This window comes from Acanthochromis polyacanthus, chromosome 1 (genome assembly GCF_021347895.1).
Source record: "Acanthochromis polyacanthus isolate Apoly-LR-REF ecotype Palm Island chromosome 1, KAUST_Apoly_ChrSc, whole genome shotgun sequence".
NCBI lineage: Eukaryota > Metazoa > Chordata > Actinopteri > Pomacentridae > Acanthochromis > Acanthochromis polyacanthus.
Genome location: NC_067113.1, coordinates 33513468 through 33540001, shown reverse-complemented (window position 1 = coordinate 33540001; position 26534 = coordinate 33513468). Strand labels below are relative to the sequence as shown.

The 26534-nt window shown below is 37.9% G+C and overlaps 3 protein-coding genes across 8 annotated transcripts in view; 1 reads left to right on the top strand and 2 right to left on the bottom strand.

The window, feature by feature from the left end:
• The window catches only part of klc1a (kinesin light chain 1a), a 71942-nt gene extending 61070 nt beyond the window's left edge, over nt 1-10872 (bottom strand). For 2 of the 4 annotated variants that reach the window (XM_022201042.2, XM_022201043.2), the window contains exon 1: nt 10411-10870. The gene's annotated coding sequence lies outside the window, so the exon portion shown is untranslated. Of the gene's footprint in view, nt 1-10410 lie in introns of all 4 variants that reach the window. The other 2 variants (XM_022201039.2, XM_022201041.2) reach the window with 2 other exon arrangements.
• A 2231-nt stretch (nt 10873-13103) lies between these two features.
• LOC110955893 (cytochrome c oxidase assembly factor 8) lies at nt 13104-18670 on the bottom strand. Its single transcript, XM_051953340.1, has 5 exons — nt 18363-18670; nt 16350-16547; nt 14056-14119; nt 13820-13910; nt 13104-13235 (listed from the first exon to the last, which is right to left on the bottom strand). The coding sequence occupies exons 1-5, from the start codon at nt 18504-18506 to the stop codon at nt 13127-13129; spliced, it is 606 nt and encodes a 201-aa protein (XP_051809300.1). The 5' UTR covers nt 18507-18670; the 3' UTR covers nt 13104-13126.
• The window catches only part of bag5 (BCL2 associated athanogene 5), a 25418-nt gene continuing 16258 nt past the window's right edge, over nt 17375-26534 (top strand). The window contains exon 1 of one of the 3 annotated variants that reach the window (XM_051953301.1): nt 17375-17535. In XM_051953301.1, coding sequence (XP_051809261.1) covers nt 17480-17535 — 56 coding nt within the window. In that variant the 5' untranslated portion in view covers nt 17375-17479. Of the gene's footprint in view, nt 17536-19887; nt 20025-20110; nt 20493-26534 lie in introns of those variants that run through there. The other 2 variants (XM_051953310.1, XM_051953304.1) reach the window with 2 other exon arrangements.

The following is a 26534-nucleotide window of genomic DNA, read 5'->3' as shown; positions in this document are numbered from 1 at the left end:
AACTAATGATTGTATTCTTGACTAATCAGTGATTTGTTTAGTCTAGAAAACGACAGAAAATGGACAAAACAAGCTGTTTATTTGTCTTTTTTAGTGAAATTTTGGAGATAAAATGATGAATTGAGAAAATATTTATCAGATTAAACAGAAAATAAAGCAACCATTAGTTGTAGTCCAATTTTTGATTAAGATTTCAATTAACAATTTGTTTTGTCATTTAATTTTCATTTTTTCATTATTTTCAGTATTACTTGATCATTATTGTCCATTATTAAATGGACTTAAGCTTTTTATGTTAAGTTCACAGAAACTACAGTGGGAACTGTTCTGTAGGTAAAATGACATTGTTCGGAAATAATTGGCAAAATAAATAGCATTTACAAAAACTTTATTCATCGTCTTGTTCTCAACTGGGGCTTCAAATAACACGTTTTCTTTGTTTATTAATCTGTCAATAATATTCACAATTATTATTGATATTTTTGGTCTATAAAAAGCCTGAAAATGAACAAAACAAGCTGTTTATGTTACTTTAGGTTCTCAGGATAAAATGGGAACTTTTTTCCTGGAATTTTGTAAAAAAATAAATAAATAAATAAATAAATCAGTTTTTATGAAATAATTAGCAGATAAAATGACAATTAAATTAACAGTCATTGTCCTATTCTAAATCAGGGTTTCATAAACAAATATGTTCTCTGTCAATTATTTTATCCATTAATTGATTATTATTGATATTTCTGCTCAAAAAAAATGTCAGAAAATGGACAAAACAAGCTGTTTATGTTCAATTTGGTTCTCAGAAATTTTGTAAACAAAATAATTTGGGGGAAATAAATTAGTGGATTAAATGACAATCAAAACAACTATTAGTCCTTTCACTGATTAAGGCTTCATCTAACAGTTATTGTCTTATTTTTGCGATTGACTGATTAGCTGTTGGGTCAATAAAATGTCAGAAAATTTAGAAAAAAAGTCTCTCAAAGTGCAAAATGACAAATGTTTTGTTTTGTCCACAACCCAAAAATATTCAGTTCACTATCAGAGGATGAAAGAAATTAAAAAATATTCACATTTAAGAAGCTGATCAGAATTACTCAAATACTCCAAACCTGAATATTGATTACAGACTGATTAATCACTGCACCTCTATCGATCATCTTCTGACATTAACTCCTGTGATTAAAGAAGCTGGAATCGTAGAATTACTAAAGAAAACTTCCTCATGCTGATGACTCAGTTATCAAAATAGCTGGCGGTTCATTTAATAGCTGACAACTTATCTGCTAATCGCTGCAGGTTTATCGCTCATAATCAGCTCCCTGTGATTAAACTCTGGTAGGTGTGGGAGGTAAACTGGATTCTGTCGTTGGGTACATGTTTGCTCAGGTGTGTTTCAGAGCGCTGTTCTACATCCTGACTTTCTTTGCTTTGTAATCATTACACACACTTAAGAGGATTACCACCGGGCGCTTCGGCAGCACTCGTAGCGAGCTGCCTAATAAATCTCAGCTCCGTCCCTCGGCTGAATAATCACAGAAACACCGACTGAAGCTGCAGCATGTTTGGGTGAAAAAAGCAGAAATGAAAGTGGAGGGTGTGACTGATTTAACTTTCTGCTGCAGCGATGCGGTGAGCTGAAGCTGCTGCAGCTCCAGGTGGACACAGAATTCACATTTCTGCTCACGTGCACAAAAGAAAACACCGAGTGGAGCCCCCATCGCCTCCGTGTGACTCGGCTACCGGCCTGCAGCCAATCAGCTGAGCAGGAAACAGGAAGTGGACGCTGCTCTGGAGGAGGAGGAGGAAACAGCAGCTCCAGGTGAGCAGAGAGGAATTAACCTGGAGCTGCCAAACCACGGTTTGACAAAAGACTTTAATCCTCCTGTTGTCCAAAAAATAGTGTTTCCTTGTCTGAAAAAAATCCAAAAGTTCAGAAAAAAAAAATTCACAAATTTCTGAAAATTTGCAAAACCTTTAGGAAGAAAATTCCAATAATTCCTTAAAAATTTCTCTTAAAAGTTTGATTAAAAAAAAAAATCCCCCAAATTCGGCACAAAAATTCTTGTAAATACTTTCATAAAAATTAGTAAAAATCTTCCAAAAAAATCCTAAAACCATCCAAAGTGATTCCATATATATATATATATATATATATATATATATTAGTGAAACTTCTAATATTTTCTTTAAGAACATTCACGAAAAAAAATCAACCAAAATCCAGCGAAATTCGCTGGATTTTGGTTGATTTTTTTCGTGAATGTTCTTAAAGAAAGATTTTTTTTTTAACATTTCTTTTTTACCACCAAAAAATGTTCAAAATTTTTTTCGCAATGTTAAAAATGTGAAAGTTTTCACTGTGAAAATACATATTTTTTTCCACATTTTCAAACTTTAAAATGGGTCAATTTGACCCGCAGGACGACACCAGGGTTAAAATAAGCATATTAAGATGTTAAACACACGTTTTAACATGCTAACTTTAGACCTTTCTTACAATAAACTAGCATCGTTGGTTTTGAAATATATAACTTCCAAATAAAAATACAGTACAGTTCAGATTTTTTCCAATCTTTTTTTCCAATCGACTAACGTACAGGGCCAAATATGGATAACTCCATCAATGGACTATTCTAAGATTCATATTCTAAAATTCTAAGAATGCAACACAACTTTGAGAAACTACAGTGGAGATTTTTCTCTGGATTTTGGTTGATTTTTATGTGAATGTTCTGAAACATTTTTAACATTTCTTTTTGTCCACCAAAAAATGTTCAAACTTGGGATAAATCTACTTTTGTGGTTAATTCATTACCTGTTAGGTAAATTTGATGTTTTATCAAATCAAGCATTGAAGCCAACACTGAGCAGGTCGTCCCTCACTGCGATAAATGATTTAAAAATGTTCTTGCGCGGCTCACTGGAGGAAAAAAAACCCACATTCATCCTTCAGAGATCGGAGTAAAGCAGATCTTGTAGTAAAGCTTAGCAGTGGAGCATAAGAAGGGCAAAGAAGGGAAGCTGAAAATCTCCCAGAAGTCACCGTTTTTGTACCAACGACACAGCAGGGTCGGTGTTCAAACGCTGGGTACCACAAACAACAACCATCCCTGCAGCGTTTGTGTATCGCAGAAGTGAAAGTGACAGCACAAGTCTTTTTATTTTTATTCTTATCCAACAGTGTTTTATTTCTGGATGAGTCTCGGCGCACAAAGCACCACGGGGGGAAAGCCAGAGGGAAAGAACTGTTTTTGATGTTAACTTTTGAAATGTAAATACCCGAGCTAGGGGATGGCGAGGGGGGGACACGTATGCATGTCTGAGGGGGTGGGTTCTGTTTGGAACAGGAACAGTAAGAACTCGCTCTGGGCGGCAGGAAGAGCAGCACAGCGAAGAACCATCTGAGTCAGCGATGTGTGGGCCGTCATTAGATTATCAAAGCAGCGATACACGGCCACGGTTACAGCCAGAGAGAAAATCTACACCAGGAGGTCAAACTCAGCTTAGCTCAGGGAAACATCCAGTTCAGTTTCATCTAAAGTGACCAGAAAAATCACAGCATAATAACCTAGAAATAACTCCAAATGTTTCCTTTGTTTTGGTGCAATTAGAGCTGGGCAATATGGCCAAAAAATTAATTCTCAATTTTTTTTTTAGTCATCTTGGACGATTACAATTTTAATCGATTTTTGTTGTTTCTTTGCGGTCTGTTTGCTATGGCTAGTGCTAGCCATGCTGCACTCCCGTAGCTGCAGCACTCTTCCCATTCTTTAGGATGCCTCTGCTGGAGGTGCTGAAAGAGGTTAGTTGTGCTGCTACTCTTCGTTTTCACAGAACTTTTGCAAACCTTGCACATGACTGTAGTTTGCTCTGTGTCAGTCTTGTCAAAGCCGAACCACTTCCATATAATCGATGTAACATGAGGCCCTTTTCTTGCGACCAACTCTTCGTCTGCTGTTCTGTCCGCCATGATGGGGGTGTGAGTGTTTTGGTGGAAGGAGATGAGAGGTGGAAGCAAACGCCAGTGCACAAGTCGTGGAAGGCAGAAGAAGAATCTGTATTGTTATATATTTAAGCTCGCCTCGATTTTACGATTTGGCAAATTTTCAAATCATCAGGTTTTAAAAAGGCGAATTAATTCAATCTATCACTCAGCCCTAAGTGCAATGTTCACATTTAAGGAATTATCTTTTTGCTAAACATCATGAACAACCTGAAATTTCTTAAGAGAAATAGTTTGAATTTCAGCAACATTCAGCCTCAGCTTATCATTTCCACATTACAACTTCCAGATCACAGAGTGTCTACAAAGGAGCACAACATTTACTCACAGGTGTCTGGAAGTGAATAATATAGTACTTTACTGTGTGATCAGGACAAAAGAAGACAAAATGTTCCAAAAATGAGACGTAAAATGACAAAAGAACAATGAGACATGTACTATTTTACTTTATGATCATTCAACTTGTCATGGTCTGGAAATGATTCCAACTTTCTACACTTTAAGTCGTCTCGCGGGCCGGATTGGACCCTCTGGAGGGCCGGTTTTGGCCCGCGGGCCTCATGTTTGACACCCCTGCTCTACACGTTACATATCCTGAATTACTTTTACTTAAACACACTCTTTTAATGGGCTTCATTCATGATATAAACACTGCAGCAGTTGTCCGACCTGAATCCTGCCAGTGAAAACACTGAAAGAACCGGGTAGGGTGGTTAACAGCTAAACCCTCACACAAAGAAAAACACATTCTACAGACCGACAACACACCACAACACGGTCCCACCCAGTCTGAATGGGTTTAACAGCACCGAGTGAAAACGGCTTAACAGAGAAAATATGAAATAAAACACAATATGTTGCAGATTAACACTTTAAAGGGGAACTTCGTTTTTTTTCAACCTGGGGTCTGTTTTCATGTCATTTCATACATGTGAGAGATGGAGAAATGAATTTTCGACATAGCTCCAGTATTTAGCCAGGCAGGCAGCTTAGCAGCTCAGCTAGCAGCTCAGCTAGCAAAAAGTATGGGGCAAGAGGCCCCCCCTGGGTCAAAGTCCGCCCTAACGTGCTTTATTCCCACACTGAGCAGCTCAGATAGTCTCAACGAGTGTCCCACAACATACTAGAGATGAGAAGTGAACAAAAACCTCCACATTACCTGGCGATCGCTCTTTGTTCTGGTCTGTATCCAAATCTCAGGACGCTAGAAAGCAAATCTCGTTGCGAAATCGCGCGATAGCTCGTGAAGTCATGCAAGAGCTCGCGCCAAAACACCAGTTTTGGCGCGAGCTCTTGCGCGATTTCGGAACGAGATTTGCTTTCTAGCGTCCTGAGATTTGGATACAGACCACAACAAATAGGTAATGTGTAGGTTTTCGTTCACTTCTCATCTCTAGTATGTTGTGGGACACTCGTTAAGACTATCTGAGCCGGTCAGCGTGGGGCAAAAAGCACGTTAGGGCGGACTTTGACTCAGGGGGGGCAAGTTGCCCCATACTTTTCGCTAGCTGAGCTGCTAAGCTGCCTGCCTGGCTAAATACTGGAGCTATGTCGAAAATTCATTTCTCCATCACTCACATGTATGAAATAACATATGAAAATAGACCCCAGGTTGAAAAAAACGAAGTTCCCCTTTAAACCTGCAGTAATTATGTTTTTGGCCACTTGGTAGCAGCTAAAACAAGACGTGAACACTAAAATATCATTATTTAAGTTCTTATAGTCAACTTAGAGGGTTTTTCTAGCTCAGAATTGCACTTTCGATGTTCCTATGTTAGACAGAATGCATGATCAGTCCACGTAAGGTACAGCTTATGAGTCTCTGTTATCGTATGCGGCAGAAATAAATGCGGTTTTCTGTTATTTCTGACAATTGGCTGAACAACCATAAGTAAATCAAACTCTAATTCACAAAACTGGCCGCATTTTTTCCTCAATTCTTTTTTTTTTTCCATAAAATCTGCAGAGTCATGTGATATTTCTCTATAGACTCATGAATACAAATGGCTCTTTTCACATACAATTAGACATGTGACCCACTTCTAGCATAAAGAAGTGATTATAGCTGCTGTAAAATGGTCACAGTTTAGTTTGTGTACATACTGAGCCGTTACTTCATAGTCTTGCCAAACATCACTCTTACTCAACTGTGAAGCTGTTCTGTCATGTGAGGACATTCGCTGCCGGGGTGAACAGATCCGGCAGTCACGAGAGGCCACAGGAAATGACAAGAAGGAAAGGTATTAAGCACGAACAGATTCTAGCTTTTCTTTGTGGTGGACGTGAGAATGAAGTCAGTGCTATTGTGTGAATCAACTTTCTGCAGCTAAACTCCCAAAATGAGTCACTTCTGGTGTGACATGAGCTCCGAATGTTTTTTTTTTTTTATTTCCAGGAGCGAGCCTCCGGTGAGAGATTAAATTTATCATTTGAATCACTGAAGTGGTTTAAGATGTTGTGATCCACAGAGACAGCAGTGGCAGAACTCTTCGCTGCTGAAGGCTGAGAGATATCCAGAGAATACACTCGATTAATTTAATTTCTTAGACAGACACTGATGCACAGATCCAGTTCTAGGTTTTCAGTCATCAGAGCTGGTTTGAAAAAGAATCAGGGACAGTAAGAGTTCCTCCTGATGAAGTCTTTCGGTGTTTCTGTACTTCTGTAACACACATTTCTCATATTTAATATTACTTTAAACTACTCAGCTGAAGCACTTATAATAGAAGTGTTTAGCTGGCATGACATCTGAGTATTTGCTTGACATAAATTCAGAATATCGATCAAAAATACGCCAATTTTGGTGCAAAAACAGCAGCCTGCAAGTGATGATGTTTCTACACAGGAGCTTTAAAGTTAATTTAAATCGTCATAAATGTTTCTGCAGGCCTGTCAGATTTATTACATAATCCCCAGATGCAGTTATCTCTCCTGACTGGGCTCATTTAGCATAACTGTGCAAAAACCAGCTGGATGAAACCAACAGAAATATTCATTTTCAACCCCATGCTTGCTTTTTGTTTTGTGCCTCTTCTGCTGCTGTGGTTTAATGAGGCGATAAACTTCCCTACTTCAGGGCTGCAACTAAAGGATATTTTCATTTTCAGTCTATAAATGTCAGAGAGTGGTAAAACCAAGGTTGTTTTGTCTACAACTCTAAGATATTTCACTTTCTGTCAATGACAAGCAAAGAAACCGGGAAATAATCACATTGAAAAATGCAGAAAAACAGAGAATCTTCACTTACTTGTTTTTAAAAGAGACTCAAACTGCTCAATTATCAAAACAGTTGGAGATTAATCTAATATCTGACAGCTTGGTGAACATTTACTGGCTTCATATCACAAAACAAGAGCTCAATAACAAGAACGAGTTGTCGGATCTGCAGCAAAAAGGTGCAAAAAAAGAAGAGAAACAGACAATTAAATCACAATTATTTGCCTGACAATCAATCACCAAGGTACATTTCATTGTCATGACAGTTCTAAGTAAATAAATTCAATTAAAACTTAATTTTGTCATTATTTTTGATGGATATTTTACAGAAAGGATAGTCATTTCATTTCTATTCAACCACACATAAATAAAATAAATAAAATGATGATGATTGGCTTATACTGGCTTAGATGACAAAAAAAAAAAGAGCTAAATAACAAGAACTAGTGGTCAGATGTGCAGCAAAAAGGTGCTAAAATCACCAATCTAGAAGTGAAAAAGGCCAAAAAAGAAGAGAAACAGACAATTAAATCGCAATTAGATGGATGACAATCAATCGCCAAGTTAAATTTCATTATCGTGACAGTCCTAGGTCAATAAATTAAACTTAAAAACAGAATTTTGTCATTATTTTGACAGATATTTCATGGAAAGGATATTTTTAGCATTTCTGTTCAAACAAAAATAAATAAAACGGTGATGATTTGTACCAAACAGCATGCAGTTACCTCTGCAGCACCATCATGCTTGTTAAAAACGACATTTTATGACATATTTCATGTTTATAAAAGAAACTGTAGGTCCCATAATTTGGATATCTTCAATATGGCGGTTCTGATAACTTCATTCTGATTGTTCGGGAGATTTAAAGGCGTCATTTTGGACGCTGAGAACTTGTTTTTAGATTTAATCAGAAAGTTAAACAATCATTAGCAGCAGCATGACCTTACCTATAAAAGCTCCTAAAGCCAAGCCTGCAGCACTACAACACAACCTGCTGCAGCTACACAACATTATCATTTCTCAGCAGCAGTAAGAAGTCACACAACCCTTCTGGGAGCTCTGAGGTGACAACAAGCCGCCCCAGGGGCAGTAGAGGGGCATCAGCCTGGGGAGGAGCCCTGCAGGTCGTCATGGCTGCCCCTCTGGGTGGATTAAACATTAAATACTGCAGCAGAGCTCTCAGCAGGCCTCGTGTTGTCAGTCACGCCGCGCAGACTGGGAGGATTGTGCGTTTGCATGCGTCCTACGTCTCAGACATTCACTTCGCTCTGGTGTCCCAGCTGGGAGTCCCACACTGAGATCCACTGTCCGTCTGAAGCCCGACACAGGCAGCTTTCACAGCCCTCAGCCGGCTCTGAATATCAATGAAAGGACTCAGCCAGAGGTCACATGACCCGCTGTAGTCATCATCCTCACTTTATCTGGCTGCAGTCACTAACAAGTGTTTAGTGGAGTCCATACTGGTGGACTTCTGGCTACAGGTGGAAACGACTCGGGTCATGTTTAGTTAATCACACCGCTCATTCCTATTTCAGCGAGTTTCATCCTTCCACTGTTAGAGCCCTACATCTTAAACCTTCTGAAAAAATCTCATTACTAACTCTCCTGCTGTCCTCGTTTACGGGCACCAAAAAATATTGTTTCCTTGTCTGAAAAAGATCCAAAAATTCAGCAAAAACATTACTCAAATTTCTGAAAATTTGCAAAACCTTCATAAGAAAATTCCAAGAATTCCTTAAAAGTTTCCCATAAAAGTTATATTTTTTTTTTTAAAAATTCCCAAATTTGGCAAAAAAAATCTTGTAAATATTTTCAAAAAATGAATAAAAATATTTTTTTCTTTAAGAACATTCACATAAAAATCTTTTTGATAATATTTCTTTAAAATTCCAATAATTCCTTAAAAGTTTTACTCTTAAAAAGAAACCCACAAATTTGGCAAGAAAATTCTTTTAAATATTTTCAAAAAAATCTGTAAAAATCTTCAAAAAAATCCTAAAAATATCTAAAGTGATTCCATATATATCAGTAAAACTTCTAATATTTTCTTTAAGAACATTCACATAAAAAATCAAGCAAAATCCAGAGCATTTCGCTGGATTTTGGTTGATTTTTACGTGAATGTTCTTAAACATTTTTAACATTTCTTTTTTCCCACCAAAAAATGTTCGAAAATTTCCCAAGAATGTTGAAAATGTGGACATCAGAATATTCACTGTGAAAATTCGTATTTTTTTCCACATTTTCAAACTCTGAAACGGGTCAATTTTGACCCGCAGGAAAACACGAGGGTTAAGAAGTGTAAATCACCCTCTCACCTCTTCTTTCAGAGGTGGACGATGGACCTGATGTACAGCATACAAATGGAAAACCTCAGGTTCACACGGACCAACGTGGTGCAGAAATTCTCTCACATCTGGGACTCTATCTTTGCAAACACTAATGAAAATAAAAACTAAGGGATTGAGCTGTCTGTCCACTCATTCTTTACTAAACAGCTCTATAATGCAGCACTGCCATCTCCACTGGCACATACAAAATCACATAGAGTGTTAATGTCAATATTTAGTTATGAAAACATGTGTTTTCTGTAATTTTGTACCCTAATAATTTAATTGCCTAGTGAAATGCAGCTAATATATAACCTCATAGGGTGTTAATGTCAATATTTAGTCAGGTCGATTTAAATTTGACACCATTTTGTTGGATTCTAACCGCAATATTTCAATTATTCTGTGAAACACACATAATAAATAATGTTTTAGGGTCTCAACCTCAGTATTTACACTTGTAAGGCATCTTTACACTCTAACTTTGCTTCTCTTTTAGAAAACAGTTTGTCTCCTCAGCTGCTGGTGTAAATAAACCGTATAAATAACTTGACTTTGTCCGAGAATGTGGCTTCTGTTTGGATTAACCTGAAGAACCAGTTAGCCTATACTTCCCTGTCAGCTAACCGAGCTAGCTCCCACTGACAGTCAACGTACCGGCGGCGTCTAATTCCCGCGATAAACACAAACACCGACCCCCCATACAAGAAGCTAATTATCAGAAACAATCATCCCAAACATTTCTTATAATTAATGATTCAAATATCAGCCTTTAAACAAAATGTCATTTACAGAAACATGTTTATAAAGTGGTTAATTAGCTAATGTCCAAGAAGTAGACGCAGCCATTCTTACCGTTCTCTGGGACATCCGTTGCCAATGTAGCCCGGCTTTAACGTTAATCTTCCCCCTTTCTAAATGTTTATTAAAAATGGAACCGGACAATGTTGGTCGCGAAGTGTAGAAGAAGAAAAAAAAAATCACAGAATCTCCACAGTGTCTCCGCCTGCTGGGGGAAGGTTCCGCCGACTGGAGCTTCACCGCATCAAGTGCCGCTACTGCCGTCCAGCTAGCTCCATATCTTAGACGCCGATCTGTCAAAACACAGGCTTTAGTCGGAGCCCGTCCATGGCCGGAACCGCTGCGTCAAACTACCCGGACAGCGGCTTCCTGGGGCGGCGGGAGACGAGTTGACGAGTCGCCCATGAAGATGACAGCTCCCCGTTGCTCTCTGCGGCTGGCTGACTGGTCTGACTGACTGGCTGGGCGACTGGCTGACTGCGCGGTGCGTGAAAATGGCGTTACCCGGCGTCCCCCGCCTCCTCCCCGGCTGCGCTGATGTCATCTGGCCGGATTAAAGGGGAAGCTGCGGAGCCGAGCGGCCAGATTTATTTAAAACGCAAAAACAGCGGCAAAAAACAAGAAGTGCTCAATATACAGACGGAATTAGAGGCAGACATTAGATGAAACTAACAGGATTAGATAAAAATCATGTTTACAGAAGCAGGGAGTCCAAGAAATTAAGCGTTTTTAAAAGATATTTGCATAGAAGTCGTATATATTGATATTTTTTGGAAAAAATAAAGTATTTATCAGGTATTTCAAAGTCTTTAAGTAAAATTTATCATCTAATATGCCAAAAAATAAGGAGTACTGGTAATTATAATCAGATATTTTGCCAAAAAAGGGTTTGATTATTAAATAAAACATGCTTGCAGTTGAAGATTATGTGAGAAATATTCCCCTTTTCAATGTTTTTGGCTTTTAAACACTCTTTAATGTTAATGTTTGCTTCAAAATCCATTTTTGAAATGGAATTAGTCAAGTAATTCAAAGTACTACCAAAATGCAATACTTAAACAGTAAAAACAAGAAATACTGGTACTGCAGGCTGCCTTTTTCTGAGATTTTTTCACAGAAAAAGTGAAAATACAAAAGTATTAAACATAAACATGCTTACAGTAAGTGCTAGTGCAAGAAATTAAGCATTTTTTAGAAGATATATGGATATCAATCATATATATTAATGTTATTTTCTTTTTTAAAGTGTTTATTAGCTCATTCAAAGTTAAAGTTCAATTAATTATTTTAACAGCAAAAATAAGGAGTACTGGTAATGCAGGGTGTGTTATAATCAGATATTTTGCACTAGAGTAGTAAATATACACATGTAAGCGGGTAATGTGAGAAATTACGCACTTTTTGGGAATGTTTTGTAGATTTTAAAGGCTCTCAAATCTTAATATTTGCTTCAAAAATCCAGTTTTGAAATGGTGTTAGTCAGTTAATTCAAAGTCTGCTTCACAAAGTACACAACAGTACAACTAAAAATTAAACAGCAAAAACATGAAATACTGGAAATGCGGGCTGCATTGTACCCAGATTTTTCAGAAAAAAATATAAAAGTATTAAGCATAATCATGCCTGAAATAAAGCATGTTTTGGAACTTATCTCTTGAAGATCAGTATCAGTTTCTAACTTACAGTAAAAGTCATAAAATTCTAGTGCTGGTTCACAGCTACACAAAAGTGGAACTAAAATGCACAATTTGAATCGTTAAAACAAAAAGTACTAGGAGTGCAGACTGTATTATATTCAGATATTTGGCACAAAGTACAAGAGTAGTAAATAAAAAGTGGCCAAAAGCAGCAGGGAGTGTTGGAAAATGAGCACTAATAGATTATATATGGATTTTTAACACTCTTAAATCTTTTTATTCAACAAATTTTTTGTTTTTTTGCTCAGGTAATTCAAATTCTGATTCACAGTTACATGCCAGTAAATCTAAAATGCACATTTTAAACAGTAGAGAATGAAAATACAGGCATATTTAGCAAAGAGTTCAAGAGCATTAAATAAAAAAACTATTTTTTAACAGAGGAAATAAGCAACTTTTAGAATATATTTGGATTTGTAAAACTCTCGAAGATCAATATTGGTTTTGAAAATCCAGTGTTGTTCTGCTAATTCAAAATTTGAGTCACAATTACACACAAAAAGTGAAATTTACGTCGCCACAGAACCCAGTTTTAAACTGTGTAAATAACCGTTTAATTTATAATAAAGCATTATGTTTTTGGAGCATTCCATGTTTTATTTGGCAAAAATCCACATTTTGCCAATTAACTAAATCTTTCAGATGAATATACAGCAAAAAGCAGCTTTAAAATATCCCAAAATTGCACTTATTTGCATTCCAGTGAGGGTTTCTGAACAGAAGACAAAGAAACTGAATTAACAGCCAGTTAAATCTGTAATGTGGAGCTTTTGTCTCCCCCTTCTGGCTGCAAGGTGAACTACAAAAACATTGTCAACATGTTTTTAGACTCTAAACTTTCCTCTGAAGTTTCTTTTTGATCCGCGGCATCAGAAACTTTTCTAGGATGCAAAAAAGTTGCCACAGAACCCAGATTTAAACTCCAGTAAACTGAAATAAAGTCAGATTTAGCTGCAGGTTTAATCAGTGGGTTTTAACGGAACACACATTCATTTAAATGTAAAAATTCTGAACTTATGTGAGTGAAACTGAGTCCAGACACTGAACAGGTTGGGTGAACAGTGAGTTTATTATCAGGTGTTTTTCTTGCTGCTGCTTCTCTCCGTTATCGTCCTCCACATGCTGTTCAGAGCCACTCGGGCCATCAGCAGAGTGATGGTGAAGTTCCGTCGGTACCATTCCCTGCAGGGGAGGGAAAAAAAACGGAATTAAATCAGGCCACCGGTGAAGATTTCAGGGAGGATGCAGAGGAGACATGAAATGTTAGACTTTTCTAAATATTAGTCGCTTTGCTTGCAGTTTAAACGGAGACCCAGTGACAGATTTCTTTTGAAGTTGTTGATGAGATGAGATACAATGCGATAACAAAAGATGAGATATAATGAGATGAGGAGGAACTAAAACCTCTGCTTCATGTTTAGCCCCAAATATTCAAACTAAATCTGCCCCCGTGAATCCAGTCATGCCTTTGTTTGCACAGAGCAGGAGCAGTGTTGTGCTGAAGCTCATTAAGGAGATTTAAATAGACCAAACTGAGACGCAGGAACACCTGAGGGAGGAACGGAGCGACTCTTTGATTTCAAACAACGAGAATAAGAAGTTCGACTTTATTAAACCCCACGCAAGGAAATAAAGACAGCGAGAGGTGACGAGTGTGGGCAGAAACTCTGTAAAACCCTAGAAAACACTTTGCGATGCTAATCTACTAGTTTGTTTTGCGGTTCGAAGCCGACAGCTGCTGCAGACGGACACACAAAATGACTCACTTGTTGTAATTTGCATGTCGTGTTCTGTTTTTGTCCAGGAAGCTTTTGTAAAACTTGGCCATCTCCTCGCTGTTGAGAGCGCGACGCCGTCCTGAAGGGAAACACACATCAGAATGAAGCAGCCGCGAGAAAATCAAGTTTAATTCTTGGTCTAAAAATAACATTCTGATAAATTCATGCAGCAGAATTGAATATTCTTTAGTTTAATAAATGTCTAAAAAGCTGCTGCTTCTCACCGTCCTCATCTCGCAGCGTCAATCCTTTTGCCTGCAGCTGTGAGATGATAAAAGCTTCTTTTTCCTGCAGACAGAAAAAAAAAATCATGCTTTTTCTTTATATTATTTCTTTTGTAACACACACAAACACAAAGCTGCAGACAACATATCAATCAAATCATGCACAAAGTATCTATCTGAGATCAACATATTTTTAGAAAGGTTTCTGCTCAACCATCTGTGATCTTCCTGAAGTTTTTAGAACATAAAATATAAATATTTAGAAATATATGTGTGTAATTTCAGCTTAATATATCGAATACTTTCCAAGATATATGGTTTTAAAAACTGCCCGTCGACCCAGTTTCAGCACATTTTTCCTCACATTGAAATTTGATTGTGTTTGAACAACACTATCTCAGGAAACATTAAGGATAAAAACCTGACATTTTCACTTTTATTTCTCATCATGTCATTAGTTTAGAATCTGTAACGTTGGACAAGTAGATTAAAAAATCTCTGATCTCAGTGCGTTGAAATATGAAGAAAAACATTAAGAAATGTCCCTTTGTTGAGCACAAATTAACACAAATATTAATAATACAGACATCAACTCGTGATATTTTCTGAACCACATGTAGCTGCATTTCATAATAATACAAATTAAAACATACAGAATACTTTTAATATGAATTTTTAAAAAGATATTTTCACGAAACTTTCAAGTCCGCTTAAGCAGGTAAGTCGTACCACAAAAAAACTAAATAATCCAAGTAGAACAGACTTCTAAAACTAAGAAAATTTGATTTGAAATGTTGTTTTCAGTCACTGTGGATGTCCAATAATCAGTTAAACATCCAGAGTTTATGATAAACATTAAAGTTTAAAGTAAATCGGAGACTGTCGACATCTGATGATTTGAGATTAAATATGTCAAATATCAACAAAAAGGGTAAATAATTCAGAAATATCATGTATTTTTTCTTTTCCCTTCTCTTTAGGAAAAACACAAACAAAAATTACAAACAAACGATAATTTCTTAACAACAAAAGCTGCAGATGTGATACGAGCCTTTAAGTCGTGTATAAAGAACATTTATTATACTATACAGCATAGTGTATAATAGTATATAGCAGTTATAGTTTCCTTTTAGTGTTACTTGCCATTTTTCTTCTGATTGTTATCATTAATTAATTCTATTTTATTAAAAGATTTCATCATTGTCACTTTGAGTGTAATATTTTTTTAGAAGCTATTATCATAGCTTGTATTATCATTTATTGTTCAGTTTTAATGTTTTGTTGTGCTTAAATGTCTAATTAAATTCTAAGGGATTGTATAGGATATGCAAAATAAGCTTCGGGTTCTGCCTATTCCTCTTTCGGTTACAGAACGTGTAAAAAAATTCTTATTGTATATACTTTTTTTTTTTTCTGGAGGTTTTGGGGTTTTTTTGTTTGTTTCTTTTCTTTTTTCATCTTTTTTTGAGAGGAGTAGGGGATGAGGAAAGAGTAAGAGAAGAAAAGGCGGGAAAGGAAAAAAATAAAAAATAATAATAATTTTGTTTGCTGTAATTTTTGTAACCGAAAAATAAACCATTCATTCATTCATTCATTCATTCTGTTTTTAACAAGCTTGTTAATGCTTTGAAATTCTCTTGAATCGATTGAAAAATGCATTTTAAATAAAGTCTGACTGGCGATTCAATTGATATTGTACATTTTTAAAGACAAGTTTGTTGTTAAATACCATCAAAGTCGATGATGTTATTACCTTGTTCAGGTTTTAAAAGATTATTACTGTATTCATCACCAGTTTGTTGTGTGACGCTGCCCTCTGCTGGTGAAAAGAAGATTTTACATCCATACGATGCAGAGATTAAAAACATTCACTGATGATTTTATGTGCGGAACGCAGCAACAAAAAATAAATGATTGTCAGTGATTCATCAATTTATGTAACATTTAGAGTTAAATCATTGTTTTTCAACTGATTGATTAATCAAATTCACAAAAATTAACGTCTAAATACTCAACCACAATTCAGAGTGAATTTTTCTACGTTTACACGTATTTGACAACTACAGTGACACCATACAGTGATAGATTATTTTTAGAAAGCATGAACAAATTATTTGTTTTTATTGGTGGCTAATTTATTATTCTTTTATTTATTTATTGTAATCTGACAGTATTTGACATGTACATTGCAAACAACTTCTCTGGTGTAAATCTTCAAACACCACACAGTAAATATCTGCTGCCGTTCTTGTTTCTAGATCATAAAACTCATCTCCGCTGTAAACCTAGCTCACCTTGCCGAAGGTGAGGTTCTGCTTGGTCCAGAATTCGTGGTTCCAGTCTTCGGTTTCTTGCCTCAGGTGTCTCAGACGTTTCTCCAGCTCCGACTCGTTCTCCGGTACGTGGAAGACGATGGGCCGCAGGTTGGACAGAGGGTTCGGAGGTCCGATCCAGTCGTGTGTGGAGCTGGCTGCCGGTCTGAAGGTGGATCGCTGCAAAAATAATAAAAAACAAGGAAAACACTGTGAGACCGACGCACAAGATGTAGGACAACAACACAACGGTTTTATCACGAGTGGCATCGAAGCTGGTTAGAAGTTCATTCATTAGCTGTAGCCAGTTGTCACTAGCTGTAGTACCTGGTTGTTCCACCAGGTGGAGCCTCTGACGGTTTAACTCCGTAGAGATCAGAGGAGGTGTCACTTAGACTACAGGAAATTCATTTTTGCAACCAGAGAGCATTGTGGGAGTTTAGCTAGAAAGTTTTGGGTTATTTTGGACAATTCTTAAGTACTTTTTTGCCAAGTTTTAAGTTACTTTAGACTAAATTTGAGTAATTCTGATGAAGTTTCACGATGCTTTGATCAAGTTTTTGAGTTTAGCTGTAGTACCTGGTTGTTCCACCAGGTGGAGCCTCTCACTATTTAATATTGTAGAGGTTGAACTGCAGGCAGTGTAAACCAGAGCAGAGACGAGACAGGTAGGGAAGCAATTTAAAAATGTGACTAGTTAAATATCGGTCTTAATTAATTTAAATATAATGGTATTTACAGTATGTCGAGTCACTATTTTTCCAGTATTGGCAACACCTGTGGACGAAGATGTCCAATTATTGTAAAATAAAGAAAGAAATTCAACTTTTGTTTGTTCTTTTTTATGAGTTATGGTATTTTAACTGTCATACTGAGTTCTAACTCTTCTTCATGGTTGTTCTGTTTCCACAGAGGTGCAGGGCTTTAGTTTGCAGTGAAAAATCAGACAAAACCGCCTCAAAACCGCCTAACTGCCTACATACTGAACAGAAGGGCGTTGCTTTGAAAAACTTTCCGTCACTGAGTCACACTTTGCTCAGATGTTCGTCTTCATGTTTAAACATGAAGCTGAACGGCAGCAGTTTGTTTATCAGTCCTGAACAGACGTCAACATGGGCCGAGCAGCGAGGAGGAAGAGCCGATCCAAAGCTCAGAGGAAAGAAAAGAGGTAAATACAAACACAAAACACTCATTTAGACCCACAGAAATCAGGTTTATACAACTATTTAAATACACAACAACTCGTGTGATTAATTATACACTGATGAAAAGGAATTTAACACGACGGTATTAAGCTAGAGCACTTCATTTTAAGTTACTTTTACAGTTAGAAATGACATTTCATACGATTTTACATCCAAAAAAATGATACAAAATGTAATTTAACCACATTTCAGAGTGAAAAATACGACATTTACAGGTTTTAAACAGCTACAGTTAAACTACTACTAATGAGATCATAATTAGACAAAAAAAAAACATTTTAAATTGCAACTGATGTAAATTATTTTTTAAATGACAAATCTATTAATCATCACATATATTTGACAACTCCAGGTACAAATTAGATTTTCAGATTAGGATTTTATTATACAAAAAAAAATCAACAAAGAAGTCTATAAATTAATTACTGTTTAAGCTGATGATTTTATGTGTAGAAAAAAAAATCAAAGCAGCAACAATATACATATATGTATATATGTGTGTGTGTACATATAAAATAACCAAACTGATTATTTAAACTTATGCCAGTTTATTTCCTACCAGTCTAATGATGCTTTCTTCCACAAAAGCAACCACAACATCCTAATTATTCATATTAAAGCAGAAATAATTCAGATTTAACGTAAAATAATACAGACTACTGTAAACTAGCTTAATGACCTGATGATATCTGTAGTCTAATAGCAATCTGAACGCATATTTTGATCTTTTAATGGAGTATTTTAGCAAAATAGGTGCCATATTCAGATTATAAATCGTTACATATCGAACCTTGGGAGTTTTGTCCTTCGGGGCCGCCGCTCCGGAGCTGCTCCGCCTGCTGCAGGCGGCTGATAACCGGGGAGGAAGCAGCGGAGGTCGGGGGAGGAAGAAGAAGAAGCTCCTCCATGTTGCTGCTGCCGCTCCGGCCGCCATTTTAATTAACCGACACTAAACAGCGGATCGAAACGAACACATGACGTTAATAACCGAGTTACCGACCGACGTCCTGCCGCTGATGTTTACCGACAGCAACGTTTACCGAGAGCTCGTGTCCTTCTGCAAACCGTGAGATCACGTGACCTCAGCGGGGAGCAAAGGGGGCGCTCAAAATCGTCACCGGAAGAGCGGAACAAAAAGAAATAACGCAAAATATTACACTCAGTAATACAAAATTAGAATAAAAATTTAAAACAATGAGTGGAAAAAAACAATGAATAAAATACAAAAACTATAGGTTACGTTACATTTAAAGTAAAACTGAATTCAAACAAAGAAGAATATTCGAAAATGGAAGAAAAACGACTTTAATGATGCAAAAATAAATAATTTAATACATACGTAAAAATAAATATATTCTCGCTATGAAAAACGACACAATTGAAGGAATTTTCTTACATTCCCAAACTTTAATTTTATTTTTTATTTGTTTAGTCTGTTCATTTATTTATTTGTGTATTTAGAATTTTTTTAATTTTTTTAAATATTTATTCTACATTTCTGAATTACCATATTTTTATATCTTTCCTCTTATTTATTTCATTAAGTAATGTCGTATTTTTTAAATTCTGTATCCCTACATGTTTTTCTATATTACTTTTCTACACTTTCTATATTAGTATTGTATTTGCATTTCTATACAAGTTCTTTAACCTTTCTATATTGATTTAGATTTCTTTTACTGGAGGAGTATAGTTAAATATGAACTTCTACATTTTTTTAATTTAATCAAGGATTATTAAATTTAATTTTTCCCATTTATTTATTTCTATATTTCTACATTCATTTAGTTATTTGGCTCCCTTATTCTACTTTTATTTTTAAATCTTCTTTATCTACTTTTTCTACATTAAATTCTTATTTTTTTCCTGTATTTATTTAATTTTTTTGTCTTTACATTAATTTCTTTATTAATACGTTTATTTATTTCTGTATTTCTACGTGTATTTTTAATAGATTTTATTTATTGATTTATTTTTTGTACTGTTCTTTAATTGTGTATTTTCATACTTATCTTTAGATTTATTTATTTAAAAAATAAATAATAATAATAAGCGGTAATATCCCCGCCTTCCCCACTGTGTACTAACGGCAGGACGTTACTACAGAATGAAGCGCACCTTCAGCTGGCCGACCAAAACTTACACTGGGTTAAAAATAGTAAAGCCGGTTATTCCAAAGAAACACGTTCGAATACTTTATTCTGCGTATATTTGAATTTATTACACGTTAATCAAACAACAACGAGTAACTTTGCTTTGAAATCATGAAGTAAATTTGGAATAAACGTCGTAAATTCAACGTTTCTGGTGAACGACGAACTCCGTGTTAGTCTGGACTGCGAGCAGGAAAGTAACTCCTAGAAGGTAGCTAGGTGGGCTAATGTTCAGCTTTAATCCCGGGAGGAGCAACCTTTTCCGCAGAGCTTCTGATGGCTGTCCGCTGGCTATGCAGGTAAGAGCGAAATATTCAAGTGTGGGAGCTCGGTTCGGAGCACCGGGACCAAAAAACCCGGAGCTGTTTGTCAGAGGTGGGGCAGAGTCAGGTGATCAGCGGCTGCTAGCTCCGCTCATCGACGGCAGCCTTCACGGAGCGGTTCGCTGAATAACGGCCGCCCTGCTGCCTCCGGAGCTTCCGTTTATTTATTCAGCCGTGGATACGGCTTTATTTTTTTAAAACCGAGTACCGGCCGTGAAGCGCAGCGGAGCGAGAGAGGGGAGGCTGTGGGAGGGGCGACGGCAGTCGACCGCAGTCAGTCGGTGAAGGCAGGCAGACGCCGCTGGAGCTGACCGGAGCATCACCGACCCAACCTGCCCGCATCCCGGCTCTGTCCGCCCGGATGCCGCTTTCCTCGCCCTGCTTCGGCTGATGGAAACAGACGTCCGCGAAAATGTGCGCGAATGTGTTCGGAGTTCTGAAGAGGTGAGACGAACCGAGGTGCTGGTGGTGCTGCGGGGATGTGGCCGTGTGTGCGGGGATGCAGCTGACAGCTCACGGGGAGGCTCCGGGCTGGTCGGCGGGGAGGTGTGGAGGTGTGGTGCCGCTTCAGGGGCGCATTAGCTGCGTTTTTCTTTTCTCTGCGAGCTGGTGGATTCCTCCGCACACCGCCCGGCTCGGCTCAGCTCAGCTCTGTTTTCTGTGGTGACATAATGCGCAAAGCCGTGCGGCAGGACCGGTGCAGGCAGCCCGGAGCTGGAGGATGTCAGGTGGATGCTTGTTAGCAAAGGGCTGGGAAATAGATCACCATTAAACCATCATCTATCTTTAATTAAAACCACTAGATAAAAGCCTCTTTATTAAGGCGCACAAGTGATTAATTAATCTAAATGTATCCATAAATAAGGTTAATGGAATGATCTCACTTTGTTAAGCCTTGTTGAGTAAAAGTAAAACCTGGAGGTGGATGAAGGGGAGGTTGGCGGCTCATCTGGACCAGGTGTTACCATAAGGAGACCCGGTACTGACCCATGTACATCAGGCCTCAGAGGAGACCAGTGGAGGACCTTAGCTTAGTAGGTGATGTTTCCGGTTGAACAATTAATCAATTCCAAATCAAAATTGTAAGTTTTCGAGTCCGAATATCCGTCTGATGTGGTCATCTCTATCCTGTATCCCGGTGGAACATCTTGAGGTGGTTGTCCCATGACATTTTAGGGCCTCAATGGTTCAGGCTTTGAATATCCCATCTTGGTTACAAGACGGGATGTTCAAAAGGGTAGGAATAGACATTCAGCTGTCTGACTTTGATTTTAAACTGTCGTGCCGATAGTTTTACAGATTTATCTCCATCCTGTGTACCAGTGGAACATCTTGGGGTTGTTTGGTGTGCCTTGATAGTTCAAGCTTTTGGTTATGAAACGGAACATTCAAAAGGGTTAGACTGAAAACTGCACGTTTGCAAGTAGGAATAGACATTAAGCAGCACGTCTGATTTGGTTTTAAACTATTGTGTCAGTGGTTTTACAGATTCATCTCCATCCTGTGTTCCAGTCATAGACTGTATATAAAGATGGACGTAGCATCTGACTCCAACATTGAAGCCAACCCGAAAGTGTCAAAAACTTGCAATATCCCGCCGTCCACTAGGGTTGGCTCCAAGAAGCTTTTTCTCCATAGACCCCAATTCATTTTTGGAAAAAATAAAATTTGATAGACTGATTTTCTACAGCTCAGGATTTTTTCCCCGTTAGTTTTCATGGTCAAAATGAGAGATCAGGTGGCCGATCTTAAAATAAATCAATACTGAATTTTAAATAAATCGTTAAAGTTGGCGGAGCCAGGGGGCGTGGCTATACTTGATAGACAGCAACAGAAGCCTCTGCGGTAAAATGTGGGCGGGATAAGAGAGTCTTCAGCCAATCCTGCCCCTAGTTTCTCTCCGCTCCAGTCTGTTTGACGCTTTTTACGTCACTGGCTCCAAAAAATCCAAAACGGCGACCAGGAAGTAGCAAAATCCGGGCTTCATTTTCTCGCCGTTGAAACCAACGGGTGACGTCACGGTTAGTTCACGCCTGGTTCCAGTGGAGCATCTGGTCACAGGTGTTACGAACACTGGGGAAAGAATCTGTGACTACATACTGTAGATGTTTAACTATTTACATTTTAATTAGTCTCAGAACTGTGTAAACACTGCCTGCAGTTCATCAGAAAAGTCCCTGAATTTGTGTCATGGCACTCCTGGCTGCATGTCTTCGAGTTAGTGCAGTAGAGCTCAGAGTTTTTTGTTTCTGGATCTGGTTATTTTAAATGATTTACTTTTAGCATTTTTTTGTAAAAAAAAAAAAAAAAAAAGACAAATAGAAGAAAGTAATTTGGCCACAATAGCCCAATTGTAAGCCTATATCTGATTAGTTTTGATGCTAAAGCAGTAAAAGTGTAGATCGTGTACCAAAACTAGAGGATTCTTTCTGTTTTTACAATTTCTGACTCCCATATATGCTGAACTTTTTAACAAATGTATGAAATAAGATTCCTTTCAAACGTGCCAGCAGGTTTTAATCGGCGTGTGTCACTATCATTTAATTATACTTCTGGTTTTAGTCCTGTTCTAAATGAGCTGCTGCTGGTCCTGCCCCCTTCAAGAAGAAAACTCTCTCTGTGTCTGTGATTAACACGAGTTGACCAGAACTTTCTAGCTTCTGACTTTCTCTGAACAATTATTAGACGTGGAAATATCTCTGAATTTACCGCCAATGCATGTCTGAGTTTGTCTGACGATGCTGAGGTTACAAAATCTGTATTTTCAGCTGCAGAGCTGCATTTTAGTCACTATTTCATACTCATTTTGCTGTCTGACAACAAAAACACAATGCTATAGCAGTGTGAACAGCTTTATTTGGATATCACCTTTATTAAAGCAGAAATAACACAATTTTAAGCAGAGATTTACTTAGTTTTGGTGCGTTCAAGGACTATCTAAGCATTCAAAACTTGCAGATTCTTTGTTTTTACAATTTCTGATTACCATAAATGCTGAACTTTTTAACAAATATATTAAATAAGATTCCTTTCCAACATGCTGGCAGGTTTTGGGGTTCAAAGTGAAACTATAAATCCCTCCGTTGAACTCTTGTCGTATTACTATCACTGGTGCGTGTCACTGTCTTTTTATTGGCCAGGCCTGATGTTACCTGCGGCTCAATCGGCCTTCATGCTCTGTGACTCATGCAAGGGGAAGCTGCAGCTTTTAAAGCAACACATCGGCCTGAAATTGGTCCTTTTCCTCGTCTGTCTTGGCTCTGACTCGGGGAGGAGGTGTTTGCAGGCTGGAGTGGATTTTGCTGAGATTATCCTAATAAATGCTCAGATTTGTAAGCTGCGGCCCGCCATGTGCTCATCCACCGTTCTGGAAACGCCCGGCCCCTCGCCCTCTTACATAAAAGTACTTTAGGGAATGCTGATACATAATCCTGCCTGTTCTAATAAGCGTTATTGATGCCGTGGATAACTAAACGTCGTGCTGTAGCGTGGAAACGCCGCTGCTTTGAGGCGCCTCGGCTGACGACGACGGTTCGTCTCGTGATGCAGCGTCTCCTCAGAGCCACGTTCTCCTCTTAAATCCGCTCCTTATCTTAATCCCAGTGTCGCCCTGTAGATGTGCAGAGCTGACTTTGATGTGTGCTGGACGTTTCCTGCTCCCTCCGTCCTTTTATCTAAACCCAGAGTAGATTTTTAAACGGTAGAAGAGACGTTTGCATTGTGACGATGGACGGAGGAACATTTCTAATTCACCAGGATAGCCCTGTGCTCACAATAGCGATATATATAACCGGCATCTCTGGCTGACTTTGGAGGTTTCCTGTAATATTTTGTACGGTGGTGTTTACAGTAATGTTTGTGCCAACTGTCGGTGTGGATCTGACACAGTGAGGAGGCGTTCAGGGACACTTATTGAACCAAAATCAGCAAAATGTCACTGAGGGAGACACAAACGACTATAAGGAAATCCTAAAAAAGCTGCAAAATGACTATAAATAGACAAAAATTGACAACAAGGATATTCAAACCGACCAGAAAGACACATAAAATGTCCCCAAAGACGTGCAAAATGACTACAAAATCATGTAAAATGACTCTAAAGATGCTGAAATTGACCATATTCACGCAGTTAATCCAAATAACCACAAAAATATGCAAAACCTGTACAGAGATGCACAAAATGAACACAAAGAGACAAAAAGAGACAGCATGACGTTAGTCACAAAATGTGTTTGCCAAGGGCAGCAAAAAACCTGAAAGAGATGCTAGGATGACAGAAACAACACAACTACGAAGATAAATCCCGACAAAATAACCTAGAAGACACACAAAGCAACTACACAGATGCAAAAAGACACACAACTGCTGCAAAGATGCACAAAATCTTCAGTTAATTTGAAAAATATTGCCCAACGAGATATAGATTTGCTATGAAGAGATGCAAAACAAGTGGAAAGAAACGAAGCGGTGACAAAAGGACAGGAAAACAAGAAGGGACAGAAAAGGATCACAAAACAAAAAGCTGTAAAGACTTGAAAGGCAACCACAAAGAGACACCAAACAGCAACAGAGACACACATAGGGACTAAAAACAGACTCCAATCTACTATAATAGATGTACAGGAAATATAAAGAGAGAAAACGATGCAAAATGTCTACAAAAACATGCAAAACAACTAAAAAGAGACACAAGTAGTATACAAAGGCACATAAAGCAACTACAAAAAGACACAACTGGACTAAAAACAGACTCAAATCTACTATAATAGACTCAAAAGAGATAGAAAAAGATGCAAAATGACCACAAAGAGATCCAAAAGGTTTCCAAAAACATGCAAAACAACTAAAGAGATGGAAAATGTGTACAAAAACATGCAAAGTGAACCGCAGAGAGACACAAAACAGCAACAGGTAGACACAGATGGACCAAAAACAGACTCAAATGTACTGTAATAGATATACAGGGGCTAAAAAGAGATAGAAAAAACATGCAAACAAACTACAGAGCTGCACAAAACAGCCACAGAGAGACATTTTTGGATACAGACACAAAGCTGCTAATGTCTGCAAAACAACTTCACTAAAAACTAAACATGTCTCTGAAAACGTGCAAAACAACTGAAAAGAGATGCAAATTATATGCAAACGGAACATAAAGCAACTACAAAAAGACACAAAACAGCTACACAGAGACCCAAATGGACTAAAATCTGCAATAATAAATGCACAGGAACTAAAGAGATGCAAAAACATGCAGATAACTACAGAGCTGCGCAAAACAGCCACAGAGAGACATTTTTGGCCTACAAAGACTCAAAACTATTTATGTCTACAAGGACATGCAAAACGACTTCATTAAAAACAAAATATATCTCCAAAAACCTGCAAAACATCTAAAAAGAGATGCAAATTGTCTACAAAAGCACATAAAGCAACTACTAAAAGACACAAAACAGCTACACCGAGACCCAAATGTCCACAAAGAGATGGAAGACGACAGCAGAGACGATAAAACAACTAAAAGAGACGAATCGGTTGCAAAAAAATCCAGAATAACCTTGAAGACATGCAAAGCAGCCACTAAGAGATAGCAAAGGACTGAAGCTGTGCATCATCTGCAGTCATTAGGAGACTCTTTAGCGTCTCCGTCTTGTTCGTGTGCAGATTATTTTCTTGCTGTTTTCGTCTTCAAATGTCCCGTTTAGTGCAGCCAGCCTATAAATATTCGGCTTGCATTGAAGTGACAGGGCAGAGCAGCCAGCCTTCACACTGGAATCAGGAAAAAAATAAACGGTTTAATCGTTGCGGCTCGGTCATTAATCCGACGCTGGTTGAACTGGGATTATCCTCCACCTGTACCACCTTTAATGGGACCCAACCTTCACTGGAGACTCTGGGAGTCGATCTGCGGCGCTGGTTTCCCGCTCGGATTCTTTTTAACGTGGATTAGAGCGTTATCAGCATCATGTCAGCCGGCGGGCCCGATGCTCCGAACGGTTGTCATGTGGGTGTTCTTCTTGTCGAGATGAAATGTAGGTTAACCTCGTTCGTTTTCCTGCTCAGCTGCGAGGACGGAATCTCTCATGAATACATTATGTGGGTCTTTAGCCGAGCTGTCAATGGATCGATCAGGAGCTACGTCTCTTAAGAAATAAAGACTCCTCGGTGCATATCAGGAGGTATTTCAGTCTGTAAAAGCTCCTACGCTGATTTATTTTCTTAGAGATGTCTGCAGAGGAACTGTTTACTGTTTAGGATGCTGATAATGTTCAGGTTTTGCATTACACAATATTCTGCCTTCATTTATGGACCATAAAGAGACCGAAAACGTCTGCAAAACAACTCCAGAAAGCCCCAAATGTCTACAAAGACATGCAAAGCAAACTACAGAGAGACAAAATGGACTAAAAATAGACTCAAATCTACTGTAATAGATCCACAAGAACTAGAAAGTAATGGTAAAAAATGTGCAAAATGACCAAAAGT

Coding starts and splice junctions, on each gene's coding strand:
- LOC110955893 (XM_051953340.1), bottom strand. CDS start 18,506: ATGGCGGCCGGAGCGGCAGCAGCAACATGGAGGAGCTTCTTCTTCTTC. Junction 16,548..18,362: donor CGAAGGACAAAACTCCCAAG/GTTCGATATGTA, acceptor TTATTTTTGCAG/CGATCCACCTTCAGACCGGC. Junction 13,911..14,055: donor GACGCTGCGAGATGAGGACG/GTGAGAAGCAGC, acceptor GTTTCCCTTCAG/GACGGCGTCGCGCTCTCAAC.